This window comes from Scatophagus argus, chromosome 3 (genome assembly GCF_020382885.2).
Source record: "Scatophagus argus isolate fScaArg1 chromosome 3, fScaArg1.pri, whole genome shotgun sequence".
NCBI classification, from domain to species: domain Eukaryota; kingdom Metazoa; phylum Chordata; class Actinopteri; family Scatophagidae; genus Scatophagus; species Scatophagus argus.
In genome coordinates, this window is record NC_058495.1 from 14,452,403 (window position 1) to 14,474,791 (window position 22,389).

Here is a 22,389-nt window from a genome sequence, read left to right on the forward strand (position 1 = left end):
TGCAAGCCTGAATAAAAACAAATAACACTGAAACAGAATGTGAACAAATGAAAAAAAATAAAAATAATTCAACAACTTAGTGTAGGACGTACTGCATCGTTGCACCATGGAGGGAACAGGTTCATTCATTGCAGTTTCTTCTCGAGTCAGAGGAGGTAACAGGCTGCTGTGTGTGGTACACTTTAAAGCACCTCATTTGTATAAAAGAGCATGTAATAAAGCCAAATTAGAGATATATTTTTGTTTGTGACGTACGAACAAAACTTTGCTCTCTGTACTGCATAAAGTGCTCTCCTGGTCACCAATAAAATATTATCTGTTAAACAGGTTTATTTTCACAAACCTCCATCCTTCAACAAGGCAGCTGGAACTGATGTAAGGTAAAGTGGAACCTAGTTGCACAGTATCAAAAAAATGCAAAGTAGTGTATTTTTGTTATTAATCATTTCAAAGTGTTGTTATTTTCCGTAATATTCTGTTAGTGGAATTGGCGTTTGGTACATTTCTTCTTACCATTGTTTTCATTTTAGTCCAGTGGTCTGTGTGGAGATGTGGAAACATGACTGGGTGACTCCTGGACCAATATGTCATGCTAGTGAGGAAAATTGAAGGACCATGAAGATTAGTTATAGCGTATTCCTTCACAGAGTCTTAACAACACAGTGGTCGCTGCTGACGCACAGATATCTCTTGACAGTACTTACTGCTCTTGCCTGAAACTACTCGAATCCCACGTTCTTTTCTTTTCTCCTGCCTGCATGTTCCAGTATTCACTGCACCTTCACACACACACACACAAAAATATGGGTTGTGTTACTGTCGCTTAGCAACACATTTGACAACAGTACCCCTCACAATGGTTGTAATTTCAGGAATTGACGCCACTTGGAATGGACATCCTGTCTGTGAGCTTACATAGCCAGCTTTGTACAAGTGTCAGTTATGTGAACTTATTCGGCTTGTACTGATCTTGAGAAAAACGTTTCTCCACTTTGGCAGTTACAGGTAATGACATTGCTTTAAAAATGCTGAATGCTGCTCCAGTGTGTTCAACAAAAATAAGTTCTTGAAATAAACTAAAGAAGATACTTACACACTTAAAAAGTCAACAATATATGTAATAATAATAATATGTAATAACTTGACAGTACTGTCTATTCATTCTTAAACACTCTTCTAAACACATACCACGATGCAGTTATTACAGTATCTTGCGTGTGGGCAAAACAGGTATTGTTTGGCGTGTACTTTCTTTGTACCAGAAGGCAGGGGCTTGTTTGTTAGATTTCCTATTCCTTACAAAATGTTGCATTTATTCACTAGCAGAACAGTTTCTCTGTGAGCAAGTAACTGAAACAACAATAAAATTCACAGAGCCCTTCAGCAAGAAACAGCTTATTTATTGGTTTATTTGTTACACAAATAGACAAAAGTTTTTGAGATACAGTAGCAGTGTATGAATTTATAAAATATGATGACATGTATTGACAGAACAAAAATTATAAAGTAGACAAAAACAAAATGTATCCACTTCTCAGTCACAGTGTTTCACAGTCTAATCGTTAAAACTGTAAAGACAAGGTTAACTACTAAGTGTCAATTAGAGGAAATCACCTGAAAAGTCTACATTTACAGGCCAACTTGGAAACCAAACCCATAAACACTCCATCTTTTTCAAGATTTAAAATGCCAAAGCAAAAGCTTGCTGATGCTGAATAGTGCAGTCTTGGTGAAACAGCAGAACTAAATAGTTAGATTAAAAAATGTTTTTTTAGAGGAGTGTTAGTGTTACAAACTGGTATAGTTAAGATCTCACGTATTGCTAATAATTATTTTAACAACATACAGCTCTCTCAGATTCCTATTTAATGTGACTATATACTTTTTATCCAGTGTCCTTAAATAAGAACACTGCGACAACTAAAACATTATTATAAGTTCCTGCTTGTGCAAATTAACAAATAGCATGTTTTTAGATGAAGCTGACTCATAGCAGAACCTGACAATATGGCTAAACAAAGTAGAATAATATAATGAGACAGGCATCAAAGGCTAACATTCCCCCACTTCTCTTCTAGTTGTCCAGGAATAAACACTTAAATATCCAGGGATACACTTTATGATTTTTGTTCAACCACTGATTCCCTGCCAAAATAACCATAAAATTTCACATTTCTTTATTTTAAAAAGAATTGCATAACCTGTGGTTTATGCACACCTCAGGGCAAGGAAGGCAAATGTGGATGATTTGCAATTCTTTAGCAATCATAAGATCTGCTTTGTTAAATTCATAAACTTTTACCCTCCTGTCAGTACACTTGTGGGACATGTATTTGAATTTGCAATTGTGTTTTCTTCCTGTGAAACTAATAAATACATCCACACGGTAACAACATGTTTGGCTGAGGTGCAGCAGTTTGATGTTATGAGTACGACAGCAGTGTAATGCACATGTTCTTCTTCTTCTTTTCTGTGTTTACTGGCCAATCACAAATCAATCTTAAAGATGCATAAAGCTGTATAGAACTGTGTAGATGCTGTGCAAATCAGTGTGTACTGTCTATTACCTCTGTTTATCACCATATCATCATAATATAAATTTCCCAATATCGATAAATATTGTGCATCCCCATAATTAACATCTTGCAGGACAAACAACATTTCTCTGAAGAAGCTGTCATCACATTGTCGAAGCAGCTTTTTTTTTTTCTTCTGAGGAAGACATTTGCCAACACAGGCAGCAAATCAAACTGAGCCTCCGTTGCCAGAAATGTAAGATCTCGGTGGAAGTCTTAACAACAGCTGCTCACTCACCAAAGAAGTAACTCCCAACATTTTATCTTACATTTCATCAGTTCTGGCTTTTCTGAGTTCTATCTGTGTGGAATACAATAATGCCACCTATACATGACTGCAGCCCAGTTTCATGCCTCATTCCTCCTGGCCTTGGATGCGTTCCAGCAGATGCTGCTCTACTCGCTGGTTCATGCGGCGGAGATCTTTCAACGCACTGGGCTGATCTTCCAGCTCCTCGTGAAGACATCGTGCTATTTCCAACCTCCTGTAGTCCTCTGGTCGCACCAGTTGGCGAATAACCTGAAGGGCACGATCCTTTAGGCTGTAAACTGTATAAATCAAAGAAGTGTTTGTCTTTGTCAGTCTTTTATTTGTCAGTCTTTTACTTACAATATCAAACAAAACAGAAAAAATAAAAATGAAAAAAAAAAGGCGGATTGCAAAGCAATGCTGGATGAAATCAAATGTCACATGTTCCACATGTGGATGGAAGGCTTATATATGATGAACCTGCCTAACGTTACTTACCTGGTAAAGTGATATTAGCAAGTGTAACATGTTGACCCTCTGCTGGTTTGGGAAGAAACAGCTCTTTGCCATTCACCCTCAGCGGATCATCCGTCTCTGCGTCTCTGAAGATCCATGAGTGACCTTGGAAAACCAAACATAAAACATCTTTTGAGAGTGTGTGTTGTACTGAGCCGACAAACAAAATCCTGACTCCCCAAACTGCAAACCAAAGCATTAAGAGTTGAACTAAATGTCATCAGGTCACACTTGTTGGTTGGTCCTCTAACAAGAACTACGAACCAACTTTGTGGTTCATAATGTTTCTGTCCGACATGCTAGCAGCAGCTCCAGTGTTGTTTTCGCAGACTTTTTCATGCTCTCGCATTCAAAGAGCAGTTAGGATGTTATGGAAATAACAACAACGCGGTTTACACACGTTGGATGTTGATGATGATTTAGCAAGTGGGGATATGTTATATTTATAGATGGTCTATCTTTATGGGAAACGTAGCAAAACAGCAACACTTATTATAACACCATGCGCAAAAGCAGACTATTATTGGAAAAGCTAACTTACCTTTGTATGTGGTCATTTTTCGCCCCATCCCTGGTTGTACGTTGTCGTACGCCTGAGGTTCCCCGAAGAAATCAATCCATAGTGGCCTTACGACACGGGGAGTGCGGTTACAAAACACTGCATTAACCGGTACTCGACTGTTCAGGGAGCGAACCAGGGGAAGAAACTGTTCTCCGTCTTGAGGCATTAGTGCTGGTTGCTAATTCAGGCTAAGTTGTTAACGCTGTGAGGTTGGCCCTATAGCTGAGGCTAGCTAGCAGCTAGCTGGGCACGATACCCATGTACATTAACGGTTGTCGACACACGAAGATCGTCGAGTCAATAAGTATATCACTTAATCTGTCCTATTACGAGCAACTATTTCAGTAACGCTATGAAAACCGTCTATTGTCACTTCCTCTCGATCTCAACTATGTTGTTTACATGCGCTCTTCCGCTTGAAAGTCCTGGGACGTCAAACTGTTCTGTTCTGTGATTGGTCGAGGGGCGTGATTACATCAGGCGCCACTGAAGTCGCTTTTCAGACGTGCGATACGTGCAACAGAAGAAAGAAATGCAGGCTCAGTTACAATCGAAGTGTTGATTGTGCAACCCAAAAGCTGATTGCTTGTGTACTCATCAAATTTAAAGTAAAGTAATTTAAAGGTACATTTACTCACTGAGCGCTGTACAATTTCAAAGTTTTAACTTTTTTAAGTTTCACTACATCCATATTCTGCACCTTATACTGCACACATATCTATCTATCTATCTATCTATCTATCTATCTATCTATCTATCTATCTATCTATCTATCTATCTATCTCTTAAATGGCTTGCATAAAGGATCAGAAAAACTACTTCTAATCTACTATTTTTAATCTACGCATTAAAGATTAAGCATATTCTTATTATAGTCAACACAGGCTGTGATTAAGGCTATGAAAAAAATTCTCTCAATCATATCACCTGTACAGGGAAGTTTTTTTTCCACTTGCACGAGACTGTTTTTTTGCCAGGTACTCAGAGTACTGAATGAATCTAAGCTCCGCCCAGTTTCATCCTCTGATAAAACAAAGATGCACAGCTGTAGAGACCTCCTAGAGCAAGGCCACCCTCCTCTCCTCCTCTCTAGAGATTATTCCCGACCTGATCCCTGTCACAAAAGAAGAGCTTCAATTCACCTTAAAGTAAGTAGCAATATTTGCTGTAAGAGACCTTACTGATGTACCTGTTGTGACATGTAGCCTTATTTCATTGGTCCTTTAAGCAAACCAAACTTTTCTTTATCAGAGTACGTTGTCAGTGTAACTGGAGTATCTGTTTTTCCGCACAGCCTGCCTGGTAGTCTGAGCTCCGTTCCGACCCAAACACAATGCGTCCTCTGAACGGAAGTGACTTTCTGGATGGAGAGGACGTGCCGAGAGACGAGATTTTGGCCAAAGTGGAGATCGCGCTGCTCAGTGTGATCTTCATGAGCGCCGCCATCCTCAACACAGTCCTGCTGCTCGTCCTGTGGAGACAGCGCAAACAGATGTCCAGGATGCGCGTCTTTGTCTTTCACCTGTGCCTGGCCGATCTGGTGGTCGCTTTCTTTCAGGTGTGTCCGCAGCTCATGTGGGACATCACAGACAGATTCGTCGGACCAGACCTGGTGTGCCGCCTGGTGAAGTACCTGCAAGTGCTCGGCATGTTTTCATCGACTTACATGATCGTGGTGATGACAGTTGACAGATACCAAGCTGTCTGCAACCCGATGGTGAAGTTCCAGCGGACGCGCACAAGACTGAACATCCCTGTGTGCGTCGCGTGGGGGATTTCTGTGTTGGGCAGCTTGCCGCAGATTTTTATTTTCTCACAGGTCGAGGTTGCGCCCGGTGTGTTCGACTGCTGGGGAAATTTTATTCAGCCATGGGGGCTGCAGACTTACATAACCTGGACCACGCTGGTCATTTTTGTTTTACCCGTTATTACAGTTGTTGTTTGTCAAGTGCGCATCTGCCGAGCCATTCAGATCAACCTGTACCAAAAGATTCAACAGCAGGGAAAAGTCGGTCTCCCTTTTCCATCCAGAGCCAACGGCGTGGCCGGCATGTCCAAGGCCAGGGTGAAGACGCTGAAGATGACGGTGGTCATCGTGTTGGCCTATATTGTCTGCTGGACTCCCTTCTTCACTGTCCAGCTTTGGTCCGCCTGGGACACACATGCGCCAAAAGAAAGTAAGTCATTCTGACTGATGCTCGGTTTGATGTGGTTTGTTTTTTATTTTTTGACTGCTTGTTTCATTTTCAGTTTTTGTTTCTAAATGTGTGATCACTAATTACACAAATTCAAGAGTTTCGACGCGCTGAGAAGTGCGTTTTTACGCATGAAAAGCATAGGTAGCCAAGGACGCTTATTGGCAAACACGTGACGCTTTGCACTTTTCCTGTCATTCCAGCTGCGACTTTCACCATCCTGATGCTGCTGGCCAGTCTGAACAGCTGCGCGAATCCCTGCATTTACCTTCTGTTTAGCGGCCAGTTTCCCAAGAGGCTGCTGACGCTCCTGTGCCAGCGGCTGTCCGGCGGTAAGGACTCAATGCATGACGAGGCGACGCTGGTCAGCGCCGTGTACATGAGCTTCAAAAACGTCTCCGAGTCTAAGTGAAGGCCACGCGTTATGATTTGGAAACGGAAAAAAAACTGCAGTGGAAGAAAGTTGTGCGAGGTCGCTGTCCCTCACGAAGCTGCTTCTGAGCTCTCTGCGTTTGAACGACTGCTTCCTGCGAACGGGAGATGTGGAGACAGGATTTAGCGTGTTTATCTGCAACGAGTGGCCGCGAGTCAGTGTGGCTGTGTGCTGTTGGACTGGAGGGTCAGCGGCCTTTGGGCAAGCAAAGCGTTGCTGTGGATTAGTTCATCTCACTGTAAAGACTGTGACAGTTTTGATGTGATATGAAATGATTCCTCACTTTTAATAGAAGCGGGAACGCTTTTGTCGACAAGAGTCAGTGATTTAATTTCAGATCATGCTGTTACGGATAAAGAAGAACTTGAGAATGAACTTCTGTTGTTATATGTGGAATTTTGAGTAACACGCCAGTAATTATACTGTATACTGTCTGTGTGCCATATACTGTGGCATTATATCACAGTCCTTTGAGTTCAGCTCAGAGATGTTGAGGTGAGGCTACTGTGTCTGTAGTTTTACTTTCCATAAAGAAAGCTATTGTAAAAAGTGAACTAAAGAACCAGTGAATATAAATACACTGAGTCATCAATGTGCCTGTCTGCTGTAACATTACTGCATTTAAAGATTGTGAAGTACTTTTGTCACATCTAGAAATGTTGTGAATAACTGTTTTAATATCCCATACTGAGTATTATACTGTATTCATAATGACTTGTTCAGCCTGTAACCACCAAGTGTGGAATAATGTAATATTGTCAAAACTGAATCGTCGTTTCACTTGTGTGTAAGTACATGTTATACACATACAATGTGTATTTTTGAAAACCCACTAATGACAAATCAGGAGCAGGCTAATTTGTAGGACTCATTTAGATTACTGTCTACATACTGTCTCCACTGTGAAAACATTTTTCCATTTACACTAGAGGTGACAGTATGCAATGAAAAGATTTGAGCCAGAGTTAAACCTGGTGTATGTCATACATGATATCTGGAGGATGGCCAACAGAAGGATGAAGGATGAAGGATTTTTACACCGAAGGAGAAACAGGGAGCAGGCGGACTGACACGGCATGAAAAATCTCCCACATGCACACAGGACGCATACCAGGAAAGAGACCCATTTATTTTCAAAGACACACAAGAAATTTTCAAAAGCACATGAGTCAGAACCGAAAGGCTTTTATCAAAGTAAAATGATTGTGATTAGGATTTTAGATCAAAGATTAGTTTGAAGGTGTCTGAAGATTAGTCATTGGTTTAAATTTTCTTTCAGCTGTTATTTTGAATTAAGAAACTCTAATCATTAGACCAGACTGGTGGACTGCAGGTTGCGTGTGCGGTAGTGGAACATGTGGAAGCTCACTGAGCGGTCACTATGACAGCTCCAACAGTGTCAGTTTCTGCACTGTTACTGCACAACGTGCTGTGCAGATATATTGAAGCTTTCATGTGACAGTCACTGGGAGTTTTTGAATCTTCCTCCCAGTGAGATATCATTTTGGTCCTCTCCCTACAGGCATCCCACAGCTCTTGGTTGCTTTGATTCCTGGAGAAGTAAAGACTGGTGAAGAAACTGAGCTGCTCAAGGAAACTCCTTGCTCACTGACTCAAAAAACTTGCAGCAATATCCTGTTCCTGGAGCGCAATCTACCTACAAACCAACAAACTACATTACTGCACATTTTGTTTCTCTACCAACATCACTGACAGTTTCTCTCCTGCCGAAGTAATGTTGTAAGAAAGGAGAACTGCAGTGCTCTTGTAAATTACATGAAGTTAGGCTTTGCGGTGTTTCACCTGAACCTGCACTCTTGATGATCTGGGTGATTTGACACCACACAGTTGGTTTACAATTAGTTCTGAATTAAATTATGCTTTAAAGATATTTGGCCCTTCTAGCTGATAGAAGTCTTTTCACATCTCATACTACAATTAGGAGATAATAGTTAGTTTTAATCTAATGAAGGCTCTTATTGGAGTATTACAATTTAACTTCATTTCCAATCACTTGAAACCCCCCACTTAAAACAAATATACAGTGGTGACTAATGTTACCTCATGTTTCTGGATGAGTAGAATCTGACACGCGTATACTAGGAGATGCTGGAAACTTTTCTCTCGTTTCACCTTACTCTGTGCCCTCCTACAAGAAAAAGACACGAAAACCTTAACAAGTGCAGACCTAAGTATGTCTTACTCGGTTTATTTCAGATGGTTGAACCACGAATTCTTCAGACATGTTTAGTTGCGATTACAAAAGCTCAAATCATTGTATCAATCTAAAGTCAGGCCTTATTCACAGCATGCATACGGGCTGTAATTGAAAACAATGAAGTGAACAATGATGCACTAAAATACACACATGCTCACATGGACGTGTACGGTACACGTAAATGAATACATTAACATCTTACATCACATATATGAACATAGCCCACAAAAATATGCAGTGCATGGTGATGACATAACAACATCCAGTTAAGGTTCACTTACTCACTAATGCTGGAGCTTTTGATCATATCACACTGTCTTCACCAGCAGAGTTTGCTCAGCTATCACTTAACTCCAGATGATCAAACATTCCTGAATACATTATAAACTTCTTGCCCACATTGGCTAAAAGTTGAATTTGACAGTTGTTTCTTGAGCTTGGAAACAACAGCTGACTAAAGCACTGTCAACCCAACACCCAGTTAGTGATTGTCCCACCGTATCATTTGTTACACCTTTGCAGGAAGAGCCTGTGGGAATGGTGCAATAACATAACAATAACGATAACATCAGTGCTTTGGCAATTAGTCCACTATTTAAAGTCAAATCAATATTTAATTTCAAGGGGGCTATAGAAGGAAAGGACTGGTACATGGCAAAAATGTTGCTCATACTAAGCTACTACTACTGAAAGAAAATATTCTGAAACAGACAATTTTGATGATTGTTTGTTTACATTGTTTATCAGACAAAAGTCCCTAAGGTTCCAGCTGATAAAGTTTGAGGAAGTGTAATTTTCAGTGATTTGAAGTGCGAATTCAGCCACTGGATTGTCCCACCCAGATGCAAAACAGAGGGCTTCAGTGCTGCCATGAGACTGTACGACAGCGGTGAAGACTATGATCGATAACATCACACACACACACACACACACACACACACACACACACACACCCATTTCCCCCCAGGGTTTGTCATACCACAGACAGTAATGCCACTCTCCAAACCTCGCTGTCTTTCTGCTGGACTGTTGGACTGTTTACATATAGATCTATTTGATTATATATTACAGCATACTATGCCATATTACACTTGACAGTTTATTCTATTCTGTTATACTGCTGTTTTATACTTTATCACATAGTATGTTATACTGCATCCTGCCACGTTTTATTGCTGTTCTATACTATGTCATACTCTCTCTTATCCCAGACTCTATCATGATGTATCATATTATATACTTTACCAGGTTAATGTTAGATTGACCTCCTTCATATTGTATGTGTATATTACTCTTGTAGTACATCTTTATATTGATAAAGTCAAAAAATAAGGGTTCATACGTCAATCTCTACCGATTTGCACCATTGTCATTTTATTATACCTTTAAATATAGTTTCTATTTTATGCTATTTATTTTAGTGTTATGTAACACTATTACTTATCTAAATTACTTTTTAATATGAATCAGTACTCATTTATGTCATTGTGCTGTTATAACACCTAAATTTCCTTGCTGGGGATCAATAAAGGTTTATCTTATCAAAAATGATAGACTAAGAAACATCTTTCAATGTCAATAGCAATAGTTCAGTAATGTAATAATTATTACATTATTGAACTATTACATGATACAATAATGCAATAGCTCAATAATGTTTAATAAACTCAATAATATAGCCTGTACCACAACCAACAGCAAAAACACATCTACAAAACAGATTCATAAAGCGAAAAACTTTACTGGAGAAGCAGAGAGACACAATGACTGCTAAAGCCACAAAACAAGTCAGCAGTACTTTTTAGATACGAAATTGAAGTGGTGAGATATGAGCAAGTCACATGTTGTATGTCCTCAACCTTGTAAACATCATCACTTCAAATGTTCTCCACGTGGTCGACAAGACTCCCCTCCCACTCAGAGACTCTTAGACTTTCACCGTGCTAGCATACAGATGATCTCTGCCCACGTGTACCTGCATGAAAGCTTAATAGAGCGCACACTCATTATATTCAGACACATGAAAGCACACAAACACAATGAAGGCACATGTTGATTTGTCTGCAGATGTGAAGATACAAATTCTGGGAAGACAACATTTTTTTTGTATTTTTTTTTTTTTTAACCTGTTTATTGAAGCTCAGACTATCACCTCACATCTCTAGCCTCAGACACATACACTCACACACCAAATCAAAGTGATGCCTCTGAATGCACTCCCTGCCTCGAGTGTCCTGCTGAAACTTGTACATCAGAAGAGTCATGGGATATCTACATGTCTATTTTACTCTGTGGTACACTGAATCTCATGGAAAAACAAACAAAGACCTTCTGTGGAAACAAGCCAGTGATCTCTTCAGTGAAGCATCCAATTTATTGAGAGAATATACTCAAATTTGTTGTAGATTTTACGCGTATTTCTCACGATGAAAATCCCTCTTTGCTGAAACGAAGTGATTCGATGATATGACAGTATATGTATAAAAGATTTAAAATGTGAATGTAATTTAAAAAAGAGACACATTTCAGAATAAGCTCAGATTTTCAAAGCTTCACATCAAAGTCAGTTTACAGATCTCGGGGAGTACTACTGCTTATGTGCAGCCCACTCCGCATCTCTGGTGGAGGCTAGCAGCTCGAGGCTACAATAGCCACTACTAGCATAACACACTGGGTAGCGGTTGAATTGCCTTGTGGTTAATGTAGGCTACTGGTTTTGACAAGGAAGAAGAATGTGTGGTACATCGATTTTCAGACTTGTGAGCCAGACAACGTTAAAGGAGTGCTAAATCAATAGAGTCCTCTTTTAAAGGAAGACAAGAATGTGATAATAAATGAAAATGATTCATTCCAAGCAAACTCATTTTCTCACGCGCAATTGTATATATGACACCTCAGGGTAAATAGGTACATCCAGCAGTCTGTTAGCTTAGCTTAGCTTAGGATAGTGCAAAAAGAGGGAGAAACAGTTAGATTGGCTCTGCAAAAAAAAAAAAAATATCTGCCAAGCACCTCTGAAGTTCACTAGTTAACGGGTTATATCTCGCTTGTTTAATGTGTCTAACAAAAAGTGGAAAAACTGGCAGCTGTATTGTAACTGAGTTTCCATTTTCAGGAAATAGCGAGGTATATAAACAAACATGATGTGATGTGTACACTTTTGTACTTTGAGGTGTGGTCTGTTAAGCAGATTTTGTTACCATTGGACAGACCCAGGCTAGTTGTTTCCCGCCTTTACGCTAAGCCAAACTAAGCTAAACTAAGCTAAGCTAACAATCTACTGGTGGTATCTTAAAAAAAAGAGTGTTTCCCAAAATATTGAAGTATTCCTTTAAGAAAAGCTAAAAAAAACATTAAATTAGACACACCAAAATCCTTACAGTCTAGAAGGTTTCTTATTGTGATCAAAATTTTTTCTTACTGATGAAGAGATTCTTTCCTAACAATTCTCTGTGACAGGAAGAGATATGATGAATAAGAGTTTGACTCACCAGTTATATTACACAGCAAATGCTATAACTGCCTCTTATTTACAGTTACATTTATACAAACATCAGCTAGCATCTTGCGACAAAATAGCAATAAGTAAAATCCTGAAAACTGAGCCTACAAAAAAAACCCCACAGTTCTAAAAAACTTAAACAATCAAACGTAAATCTCATCATCACTTTTCCATTTAGTTGTCCATTCACGTCTGTGGTTCACAGATTCATCAAACTTATCAAAAGACACCGAACTGGGGTGTAGGCACACCATTTTAAAATGCCACAGAACATAAACAAACCAAATGAAAAAAGGTAAATACTCCCCTTGCTTTCTGTGCTGATCAACTGTGACCTTAAAAAAAAAATAAAATAAAATAAAATAAAGACCAAAAGCATCAAGACATTTCTAATTTCCACTTGGATAACCAGAGACAACGCTTGTTTCCTGAAGCACATTATCTGTCAGGACAATGAACCTTTGTACAATACAAAATTTTACACTTTATCCTTATTGTCACCTCAGTTTTTTTTTTTATTCCACGAAAAACTGGTGTGAAAATAAATACCATAACGTCTCCACACATGGATGAGTCCATCATTCCAACATTCTTGCATACAAAAATACATCTTATTTAACTCCAAGATTCAAAATATCCCTCAGCGGTGACAGATCTACACAAACAGAACGTGAGTGCACTTCCATCCCTACAGTTTTCTCCACTGACCTACGGCAGCTGAAATTACATCAGAAAACATATCTGAGAAAGCCACAAATAATCTGAACGCTCGGTGAATTTACATTGGCTGGTTTCAAAACAGATCAAAGATTAACTGCTTGCCAGCGATGTCTCTATCTCAACTGCATGCAGTCACACTTTAAATCGTACAGAGGAAAAGAGCTTAAGTTTAATTATGCGTAAGCTTTTGTGTTTGTGTGTGTCTGCGGCTACCAAGAAATCAGCAGGACAAGGGTGCACATCAGGGAGCTGCATGCTCGGACGTTAGCACGCGTCATGGGGCCAACATGTTCACTCTGTTATTCTCTATTTCTTTCTCAGTTTATCACAACATACTGAGTTGACTCACTGCTGTCTCCACATTTCAGTCTTCATCCAACACCCAGTTCTGTTTTGCTCTTAGGGGCCATTCCAATGACCTTTCCACTAATGTGATGGATTATTTGCCGGCAGGGGTGACAGGTGGAGTGTGACGCACTGATTACTAAAAGTAATCGCAGCCAGAGACTGCCTAAAGATCCAGATTTGAGAGGTTTGGAGGGGTTTTTTTTTTTTCTTTGTTTTTGTTTTTTTTTTGACAGGAAATGATGGTCCGGCATCACAGGCAGAAGAGACGTGAGCTCTCTCTACCCTCCTCTCCCTCGCCCTGAGGGATACGGGGGAGCATGGCTGAACGGGTAAGACCCCAGAAACGAGGTGGAGACAAGTCCTTCTTGGTGGCTGTGAACTTCCAACCCATGTGAGACCCGCAGATTCGGCACTGAGCAATTGTCCAGGCGTACCTGAGATCACGGGAAGAGGATGACAAGATCACTTTCAGACATGTTTGAAAATACAGAAAAATAATTTGTTTGGGGAAAAAAAAAATCTTAAAATACTCTTTGCCCCACCCACCGCCTTACATTCACCAAACTTTAAAGTAATTTGTACTTTTCGGGGTAGTTTTTAATGCAGCATACTTCTACTTTTACTCAGTTACATTTTGGGTACATTCATAAAGCAAATTCCAGGTGGTCAGCTGGTCGCAGGTCTGCTGCTCCACATGACTCTGTTCAAAGCAGCATGATGGCTGGAGCTGCAGAAGTATGGCTTTTAAATAGCGCTGGAAGCTAATATTTACAGAAGCACTGAGCGTACAGTGTGGTGGGCTCTGTTTGTGAAGTCAGTAGACCATCAGAGCACCGGGAGGACATTGAGCTGACAAAGAGCAGTGTCTGTTGGATTAATGACAAGTTTGATAATATATACACAAAGTACATCACGCTTCACAACTACTACTACACCTCTCCTTTCTGTTATGATGTGAATATTCAATCTGCATTTAACGTAAGTGATGCACAGACTGATGATGAGAAAAAAAAATACATACTAGGCTACTTTTATTTTCATGTAAACATGACTGATTTAACATCTCACACACAGATCCTCCTCAGGTCAGATCGAGTTGGTCCCTTCTCTAATCTTATTGTTTTCATGACACCTGAAGTCAATAAGTCAACCCGAGCATGTTCATATGAAAGACGTGTTTGCAGTACAAACAATCGCAAAAATGCACAAGTGCACTTTCGGCAGAGCGGTAAATGTTAGAAAGAACAACAGTGGTTGATATTATACAAATATGAAAAAGTTAAATACATAATCCAGGCTGCAGACTGTGTGAATGTATAAATTAACAGGCTTATTAATAATTTTAAAAAAAACTACATTTACACGTTTTGGTCTGTTTTCTCCCTGAAAAAACACAAAAACAAAACATATCGATCAGTCCTCAACTCTGATCATTGGTGATATGCGTATGGAGCAGAATCCAAAAAGATAGTAATGTACTTGGTGACTAGTCCAGGTCAGATCTTGCAATGCTTGAATGCATTGCATCATGTAAACGAACCTGGCTACTGGAGCAGTTCAGCTCAAACCCGCAGACTGCAACTTGTAGTTGGGTCAAGCAGGTCAGATCACGATTCCATCCCAAACAAACAAATGAAAGTCAGAAGTAGGTTGAAAGTTGAATATTGGACGAGGATTGGTTTCCAAACCATCTGTCTATTTGAAGGGGACTTTAAAAAAGGTGCATTTATGAAAGCACTGAGAGGCACAGCAAGGGGTCTGAGCCAGTCTATTTAATGTGTGTGTAGTGTGTTGTATTATTCAATAGCGCAACGGGGAAGGGTGAGATAAATGCAACATGTATAGCTGAATTACCCTGGAAACCAGCTGTGCAGTGTGGATGGCCTGCCGACCAGGTTGAGGTTGTTGGCTTTGTAGACCGTCAGAGTTTCATGGACGTAGCCATGAGGGTTGACATATGCAGCCATTGGGCCGTACAAAGACAGACTGCAGGAAGAGAAGAAGCAGGTGGAATATGTCATCAGCAGTGATTATGACTTAAAGAGACAGATCAGAGATCCGGAAAAGGTATGAAGGGAGCCAAAGTGCATTAAATCGTAAATTTAAATTCCGCAGTATTGCTGAACCCAGCAAACTCATATTACACAACCAAGGGCTTCTCAAATCCACGAGCCTTAGATTCTTTTAAACACAGCAGCTTTTCTCACAATATGACCTACTTTGTCAGGATGGATTTTGTACATGAAATTTTATAACAACAAAGTCATGACTACCATAATAAATATTGTATATTTTAGAATAGAATATGCTTGAAATCAACATTCAGTGTAGCAATGGTTTTCAAACTTAAGGCTGCCGTAATTCATATTTTTAATAATGGACCATATCACTGTGTGTGTTGTTAAATGTGTCACTCGTAGTGATAAACCCACAGATAATTATGTCCAGGCCCTGAAGTGGCCATGAATCTTACATTCAGGTTTAAACAACAAAAACTGAAGTCAAAACTCTCAATTCAAGTCAGGAAAGCATAAGCTTCATTAATGGCCTGAAACGACTCCAGTGGTCTCCGAGTGCAGCAATTGTGGAAATACAAAATAGAAACTAACTAAGGCTTGAAGACAGAACATTTTGTTTTCATGATTCAGTTCTACAGAGTAATTATTTAACCCCACAGGTCCTTGCAGACGATACAGCAATTTGTTTTACTCTGGTTACTTCTTGTGGATTTAAACCCTTACTGAAAATGTATTAGCTATGTAGGTCGGTTAGTTAGTCAGAGGAAGTGTGCTTTAAAAACTAAAACACATAACACGATCAGTCAGATTATCTGACTAACAAATGACAAATCAGCTAATGCACTTTTCTTATAAAAGTACAGTAGGGAGTCTGCACAGTTTCATTGATGTCAGGGGATTTCATTGTCACTCTCAGACAAACACATTAACCTTCAGACATCACTGACAGAAAATTACATTACATAACAATGTGTGTGTGTGTGTGTCTGCACTCAGACTGGGCCACTTATATTCATTATGTTACCCCAGTCTGTAACTTCCTTACGCACAGTCAAGTCAGCGTCGATTGCCGTGTTAATAATTGCAGTCATTACAATGATTAAGATAAAATTACAAGTAGGAGCAGTTTTGTTCCTGGCAGCGTAGTGTCGTTAGACTGCTTTAACGTGTCTTTTACATTATCCCCAAGGGCTAAAGAGACGACGATGCTTTTTTGAAAAAGTAAGATGCAACCTGAAATGTAATGTTTCTGTCTTTCAGTAAAATAAAAAAAGATGCGCAGCCCTTAATAACCTTTACGTTAACAGTAGGACTAAGCACTTCAAATATTTAGTGTTATTAATTGTGATGAATTATCCCTCTCGAACAAACGTCAAGTCTCTTGAAGTTTGTGTCAACACCCTTCTGAAAGCATTGGTAATAACCCAGCTAAAACATGCTCAAGTACTGATGTGTGCAGCCTTTCAAGAAAAAGACAAAGAAACAACAAAACCGTCTTGAAGAAAAAACAGAACTAGTCCTCACCTGAAGATCTCATTTTTGGTGGTGATTTCTGTGTCCTGGCACTGCTTACAGCACAGTGATGTGCACTGTGGAGGAGAGGTGATAACGTGTAAAAAGGATGCATACGTGTCAGATGCTCTCAATGAAAAGTGTTCTCAGTGGGGATGTTATAATAATCCACTCCTTTATACTCCCACAAAAGCCAATGACTGGGTGACACAAGTTCAGGTCTTTAGTGAGACCAGCGAGACTCAGTAAGGAGGATTATTATCCTTAATCACACAAGAGGAAAAAGCTGATAACAGGCAGACATGTTTAAAAAGCATTCACACATACAGTTACAGTCACGGTCACGAAACAGGAGTACTACTACACACTAAGAGCTTGTGTGTGTGTGTGTGTGTGTGTCTGTGTGTTTTCGGGTGACATTACACCCGGCTGAGCATCACTGGCCTTCTTCACATTCACATTCACATTCAACATTAAATGTTAGCGAAGACACGTTTGACATGATTTAGTTGATCCACTCGTAGCACGTTGTTAAGAGCATTTTCATTCACATTTGAATAACATGACAAAGTGTGTGATTAAAAGCCAATCTTATTCGGACTTAGTGGAAACCCCCGCAAATATTCTGGTTTTGTTAGACGAACAATGAAGGACAACCTGTCTGATGGAGTATTATCTTGAGTAACAACATTAACAGGTTATTTGGCCAAATTTAAATATTTGCATTGTTTTTTTGTGATATGAGAAGCGACGGGCGGCACGGTGGTGCAGTGGTTAGCACTGTCGCCTCATAGCAAGAGGCGACAGTGTGGGCGTGGGTTTTCTCCAGGTACTCCGGCTTCCTCCCACAATACCAAAAACATGCACATTAGGTTAATTGGCTACTAGGTGTGAGTGTGAGAGTGTGTGGCTGTCTGTCTTTGTGTGTTGGCCCTGCGATTGACTGGCGACCAGTCCAGGGTGAACCCCGCCTCTCGCCCGTAGTCAGCTGGGATAGGCTCCAGCTCCCCCGCGACCCTGACGGATAAGCGGTATAGAAAATGGATGGATGGATGAGAAGCGACTTTCAGCCACTTCAGGGCCTTCAATTTTAGATAATATGTATGAGGTATTTTAACATCTCATGTAGTCCACACACAAAATATTGCAAGTTCCTGTAAAGTTAATGCTGCAATACAGAACGTCTCTTCTTCAGGCCTCTTGTCACTGTCTCATTCTAAAGTTGCATTTTTTTGGGACTGATGATAACTGGGAGAAAAGGGCGCATAAAATAAAGACAGATTATCATACCCAGTGAAGTTAGAAACCCTCTTTGCTTACACTTAATGATTTCTAAACATGTTTGACCATGAAGGAAATATCGCAGCAACAACAACACATCTATCTTGTAGTTAAATATACCAAATAACATCAGAGGGAAAAACAGACACCACCTGCACAGCACAGCAGGGACAGAGGAGAGAGGCTGAGCTGGCTGGGCAGGGATAAGGGGTCAGTGGTGACCTTTCCTCACCCGGTCCATGATGTCCAGCTCACAGCGCAGTCTCTGGATGGCACTGCCGATCTTCAGCAGCTGGAGCCGCAGAGCGTCGTCTATGGGCAGACAGGCAGCCACTCTGTAGGAGAAATCTGACAGAAAGCAGACAGAAGGGAAAAAGAGGGATGAAAGGAAGGAAGGAATGAAAGCACAAAGAACACAAATAGAAAGACGTACGAGCGCATGTGTGTACGTGTCTGCAGTCCGTCTGTAATAAACTGAGCAGAGGCTGACCTACGGCGTTTGTAGGGAGAGAGTCGTCCTTCAGATTCTCGTCCCATTCATGGAGCTGTTTCTTCACTCTGTTCATGAGCGACTCCTGTGGGGTGAAACACAACATGCACATCGTTTGGTTTACATTCACTTACAGTATGTGATGTTTATGTATGGAGGAAATTCCAAGAACAGGGCTGCCGCACTCACAGAGTCGTAGAGTGCGTAGACCCAGGGTGGCCATGGTGTCAGACTGGCACAGTGAAACTTCCTCTGCAATGAACAACACGAACACGAAGTATTTAAACTTTTCCATTCACATCTCACATTACTAACTGAGAATATGGCCAAAAGTATGAGGAAATCTAAATGTTGCTCTCATAGATGACAATGCACCAAGTATTAACATAGTCCAAAAACTAGATCCAGTCCCAAAAACATGCACTTTTTAACTGGCTCCTATATGTTGCCCCTAGGTGTGAGTGCGTGCATGAGTGGTTGTCAGTCCCCCTGCTGCCGCTCCTGACCTGCTGGTAGTTGCTCCAGAAGCACTGGGCCTGCTTGCAGCTCTGAGTCGGGGCTTTGGAGGAGGGCTGCATGTGGAGTCTGGAGAGGGGAGCGAGCTGCACGGCAGAGAGGGGATCTGGGAGGATTCGTTCTGGAAGGATCTGTACTTTGGCTTGTCTGATCCTGAGGAGAGAAACAAAGGGAGACAATGACATAAGCCAAGGGGGGAAAAAAAGACAGACGAGGAGGGGAAATGCGAAAGAGAACAAGAGAAGACAGGTGAAACAAACGGATGAATAACAGATTAAACAAATGGTGTGCTGGCTGAATATCATCAGGTGTACGACAAAATCTGAGATGATCGTAAAAAGGTGCTGTCAGTACATTTTCTCCATCAGCTGTAAGATACATTCCTCCAACTTCTCACCTTAGACAAACTCAGTGAACTTCCTGGAGCTCAGACAGACAAACATTCACAAAGTAAGAGCACATTAGCAACAAATCAGTTGCGCCAAAAGACAGTACGCAATGTTCAATTAATCTAAACAGCAGAACCGCCGCCATAACATGACGGCACCACTGCTGAACTTCCACATGTTTCTTTCTGTGGTGTGTTTACTGATCCTATCCCTCTGACTGAACATTCAGAAATGTTTCAGAGACGTTACAGAGAGGAGAAGAAGTGCACTGAAACACAGTAGATGCTATATTAGTAATCAGTACATATCACCTCAGAGGGCACAGATCCTATTTAAGTGAGTGATAACTTCAATTCTATACTTGGGGTCACTTGCAGTACAGAAAGACGTCAACCGGATTACAGCGACCAATTTATGCGCATTACACAACAGCTAAAGAAAGAAAGAAAGAGGAAGAGGAAAATGTGTCTTTATGAAGACGCAGTTTTATGGACAGTAAACCTCAGCAATTTCCTGAACGGTGGAGGACGTAAGCAGGCATGATATACAGAACGACCACAACAGTTAAATAGTCAGCTTTTCTCTATAGATGCTTCTACTGTTTAATGTAACCCCCAACAAGAGGAGGCACAAGGGCCGGGCTTTGCATTTTCTTCTGACAATTATGGCTGCAGTTAATGATTAGTGTCATTACTGATCAATCTGAAAAAATAAGAGAAGAAGGAAATCTCCACATCTGAGGGGGCTGAAAAGAACACTTTGTGCCATTTGAGCATGAAAAACAATATATGATTAAAGTAATTTATCAGCTGACAATTATTTTTCTACTGAATGATTAAACCATTAGTCAACTAATCATTGCAGCTGTGGTGATGATCAAAAACAAACTAAACCCTCTCCAAAGTAGTAGAACATATTAGCAAAAAAACTATAACACAGCCATAATATACTCAAAATAAAATAACTCACAACCAATAAATCTTGCACAAAAACCAGAATGAGTGTGCTTACAGTAGTGGCCACAGCACTCAGCAATTACATCGGTTAAACCGGTGTACTTCTTGAAGATGACTGTGAGCAGAGTTAGTCTGCCCTCTAGCGGTCAACTATGAAAGAAAAAAATCTGTGGTTTAATGGTTTACATGGCAATTCAACTCACCCATCTGCTTGAGTTCTTATCTCATGGACCTTGAATCTCTGCCTCCCCACAGCTTTCACTTTAACAGTTTCGATGCCATATTCCTGCTCCTCTCGGTATGCATAGATTTCAGCTGTTGTTCCAAACTCTGCCTCCGGGTCACCTGCATCACTGCGAAGACAAATATCAAATAAAACCATTAAAATTAAACTCAAAAATCAATGTTAAAGTGATTTTAGCGCTGTACTTCTATACAGTTTGGGGGGGATCAAAAGAAACAAGCTTTTCAGATGTCACAGAAAAGCTGGAGTGCACCTTTAACTGGCACACCAAACAAACAGTTGCTTTCCACTGATCAGATCCGTCCAGTCTTGTTATGATCACCAATGGACTCAGAGTTATTTGGTACCTGTGGGCGAGCACAGCGAAGGTGCGGTCTCTCTGGATGACGCTCCGCATCATGCTGACCTCCTGCGGCCTGAAGAGCTGCAGAGGCAGCGTCTGGCCCGGCACCAGCATCACAGCCGTGTGTGGCAGCACAGGGATGGTCTGACAACTGTCGTCGTCGTGAACTGTACGGCCGTGAAACTCCTCCATGTCTGAGCCCAGGTACTGCACGTCACAGGGGTCAGTGTCAACATAACACAACACAACACAACAAGCCGGTAAACACGCAGAGGAGCATTATCTGAAGGAAGAAAGCTGTGGCATCACTCACAGCATGTGATGTGGGAAGACTGGGGTCAAAGGTGATGATATTGGGCTTCTCTGCATCCTCACTGTCTCTGTCTTCAGTCTCCATGTCATCTTCCTCCTCCTCTTCCTCATTGTCTGTCATGGCACGGCAAATAAAAAGCCTTACAGTAATGACAGTTACCTCTGTTAGTGTCTCCTAACCAAACTACAGCTGCAGCTTTATCGTCTTAGTGAGTCACTTTGATGGTCACAAAATGAAAGAAAAGTGAAAGCAGAGGTTCCGAAAATGTGCCAGTCAGGATGTGATCTCTCATAGTGGCCTGATGTGAAGAAATGTTAGCTAGCTGTTAGCAGGGTGGAAACATAAAACTATCTTTTGGTGAAAACACCGAACAGACCAATCAGTCAGTCGGTGAGTTTAACTGTTACCTGGTAAAAGCTGTAACTGGTTTCCCATGTTCTCGTTAATGTTGTCTTCTCCTCCACCCCTCTCGTCAGCCATATCCTTGTGTTTACAATAGTCTACTAGCTCTTCTTCTACGGCGTCTTTAGTGTGCAGCGTCAAGATGGATCCCGAGCGCCCCCTGGCGATTTGTCGAGATAAGAAATGCCGTCAACTATGCATATTAAAATAATCCATCCATCCATTTTCGATAACGCTTATCCGTCAGGATTATTTTAATACTGGTGTATTGTTTCTATTCCTAAAGCAAAGAATCTGGGTACTCTACCCACTACTGTGTAAGACATACAGCTGCTTGATAACAACAGAATGTGACTTTATTACTCAAATGAGGTTAAAGCAGCAGTTTGAACTTCTGCGAAAAGCTCAGAAGAATCTGAATAGATCATACTGTACCTCATCTCTGAAAAAGTTTAAAATCAAGCTAAACTTGAAATACATCAATATCAACTGGAGCTGATGAAAGACGGCAAAATGTCAACAAAAGAGCAGAATGCGTCCCCTTTATCTCTGAGGTGCTGTAGCTCTGGTGGGCAGTGATATTAAAGTTGCTGTTAAAATATGAC

General features: G+C 40.7%; 3 protein-coding genes across 3 annotated transcripts; 1 reads left to right on the top strand and 2 right to left on the bottom strand.

Annotated features, from left to right (window-relative positions):
- Nucleotides 1-1,376: 1,376 nt before the first annotated feature.
- On the bottom strand, nt 1,377-4,319 carry vhl (von Hippel-Lindau tumor suppressor). The gene is made up of 3 exons (XM_046383891.1): nt 3,884-4,319; nt 3,325-3,447; nt 1,377-3,125 (listed from the first exon to the last, which is right to left on the bottom strand). The coding sequence occupies exons 1-3, from the start codon at nt 4,068-4,070 to the stop codon at nt 2,932-2,934; spliced, it is 504 nt and encodes a 167-aa protein (XP_046239847.1). The 5' UTR covers nt 4,071-4,319; the 3' UTR covers nt 1,377-2,931.
- Nucleotides 4,320-4,774: 455 nt separating this feature from the next.
- LOC124056456 (vasopressin V2 receptor-like) lies at nt 4,775-6,537 on the top strand. The gene is made up of 3 exons (XM_046383890.1): nt 4,775-5,052; nt 5,199-6,081; nt 6,303-6,537. The coding sequence occupies exons 2-3, from the start codon at nt 5,238-5,240 to the stop codon at nt 6,509-6,511; spliced, it is 1,053 nt and encodes a 350-aa protein (XP_046239846.1). The 5' UTR covers nt 4,775-5,052; nt 5,199-5,237; the 3' UTR covers nt 6,512-6,537.
- Nucleotides 6,538-10,471: 3,934 nt separating this feature from the next.
- crbn (cereblon) lies at nt 10,472-21,943 on the bottom strand. The gene is made up of 11 exons (XM_046383894.1): nt 21,790-21,943; nt 21,383-21,495; nt 21,074-21,276; nt 20,686-20,835; nt 19,128-19,290; nt 18,811-18,873; nt 18,622-18,706; nt 18,364-18,479; nt 16,863-16,927; nt 15,175-15,306; nt 10,472-13,754 (listed from the first exon to the last, which is right to left on the bottom strand). Exons 1-11 carry the CDS (start codon nt 21,860-21,862, stop codon nt 13,571-13,573), a joined length of 1,347 nt encoding a protein of 448 aa, XP_046239850.1. The 5' UTR covers nt 21,863-21,943; the 3' UTR covers nt 10,472-13,570.
- Nucleotides 21,944-22,389: the final 446 nt, after the last annotated feature.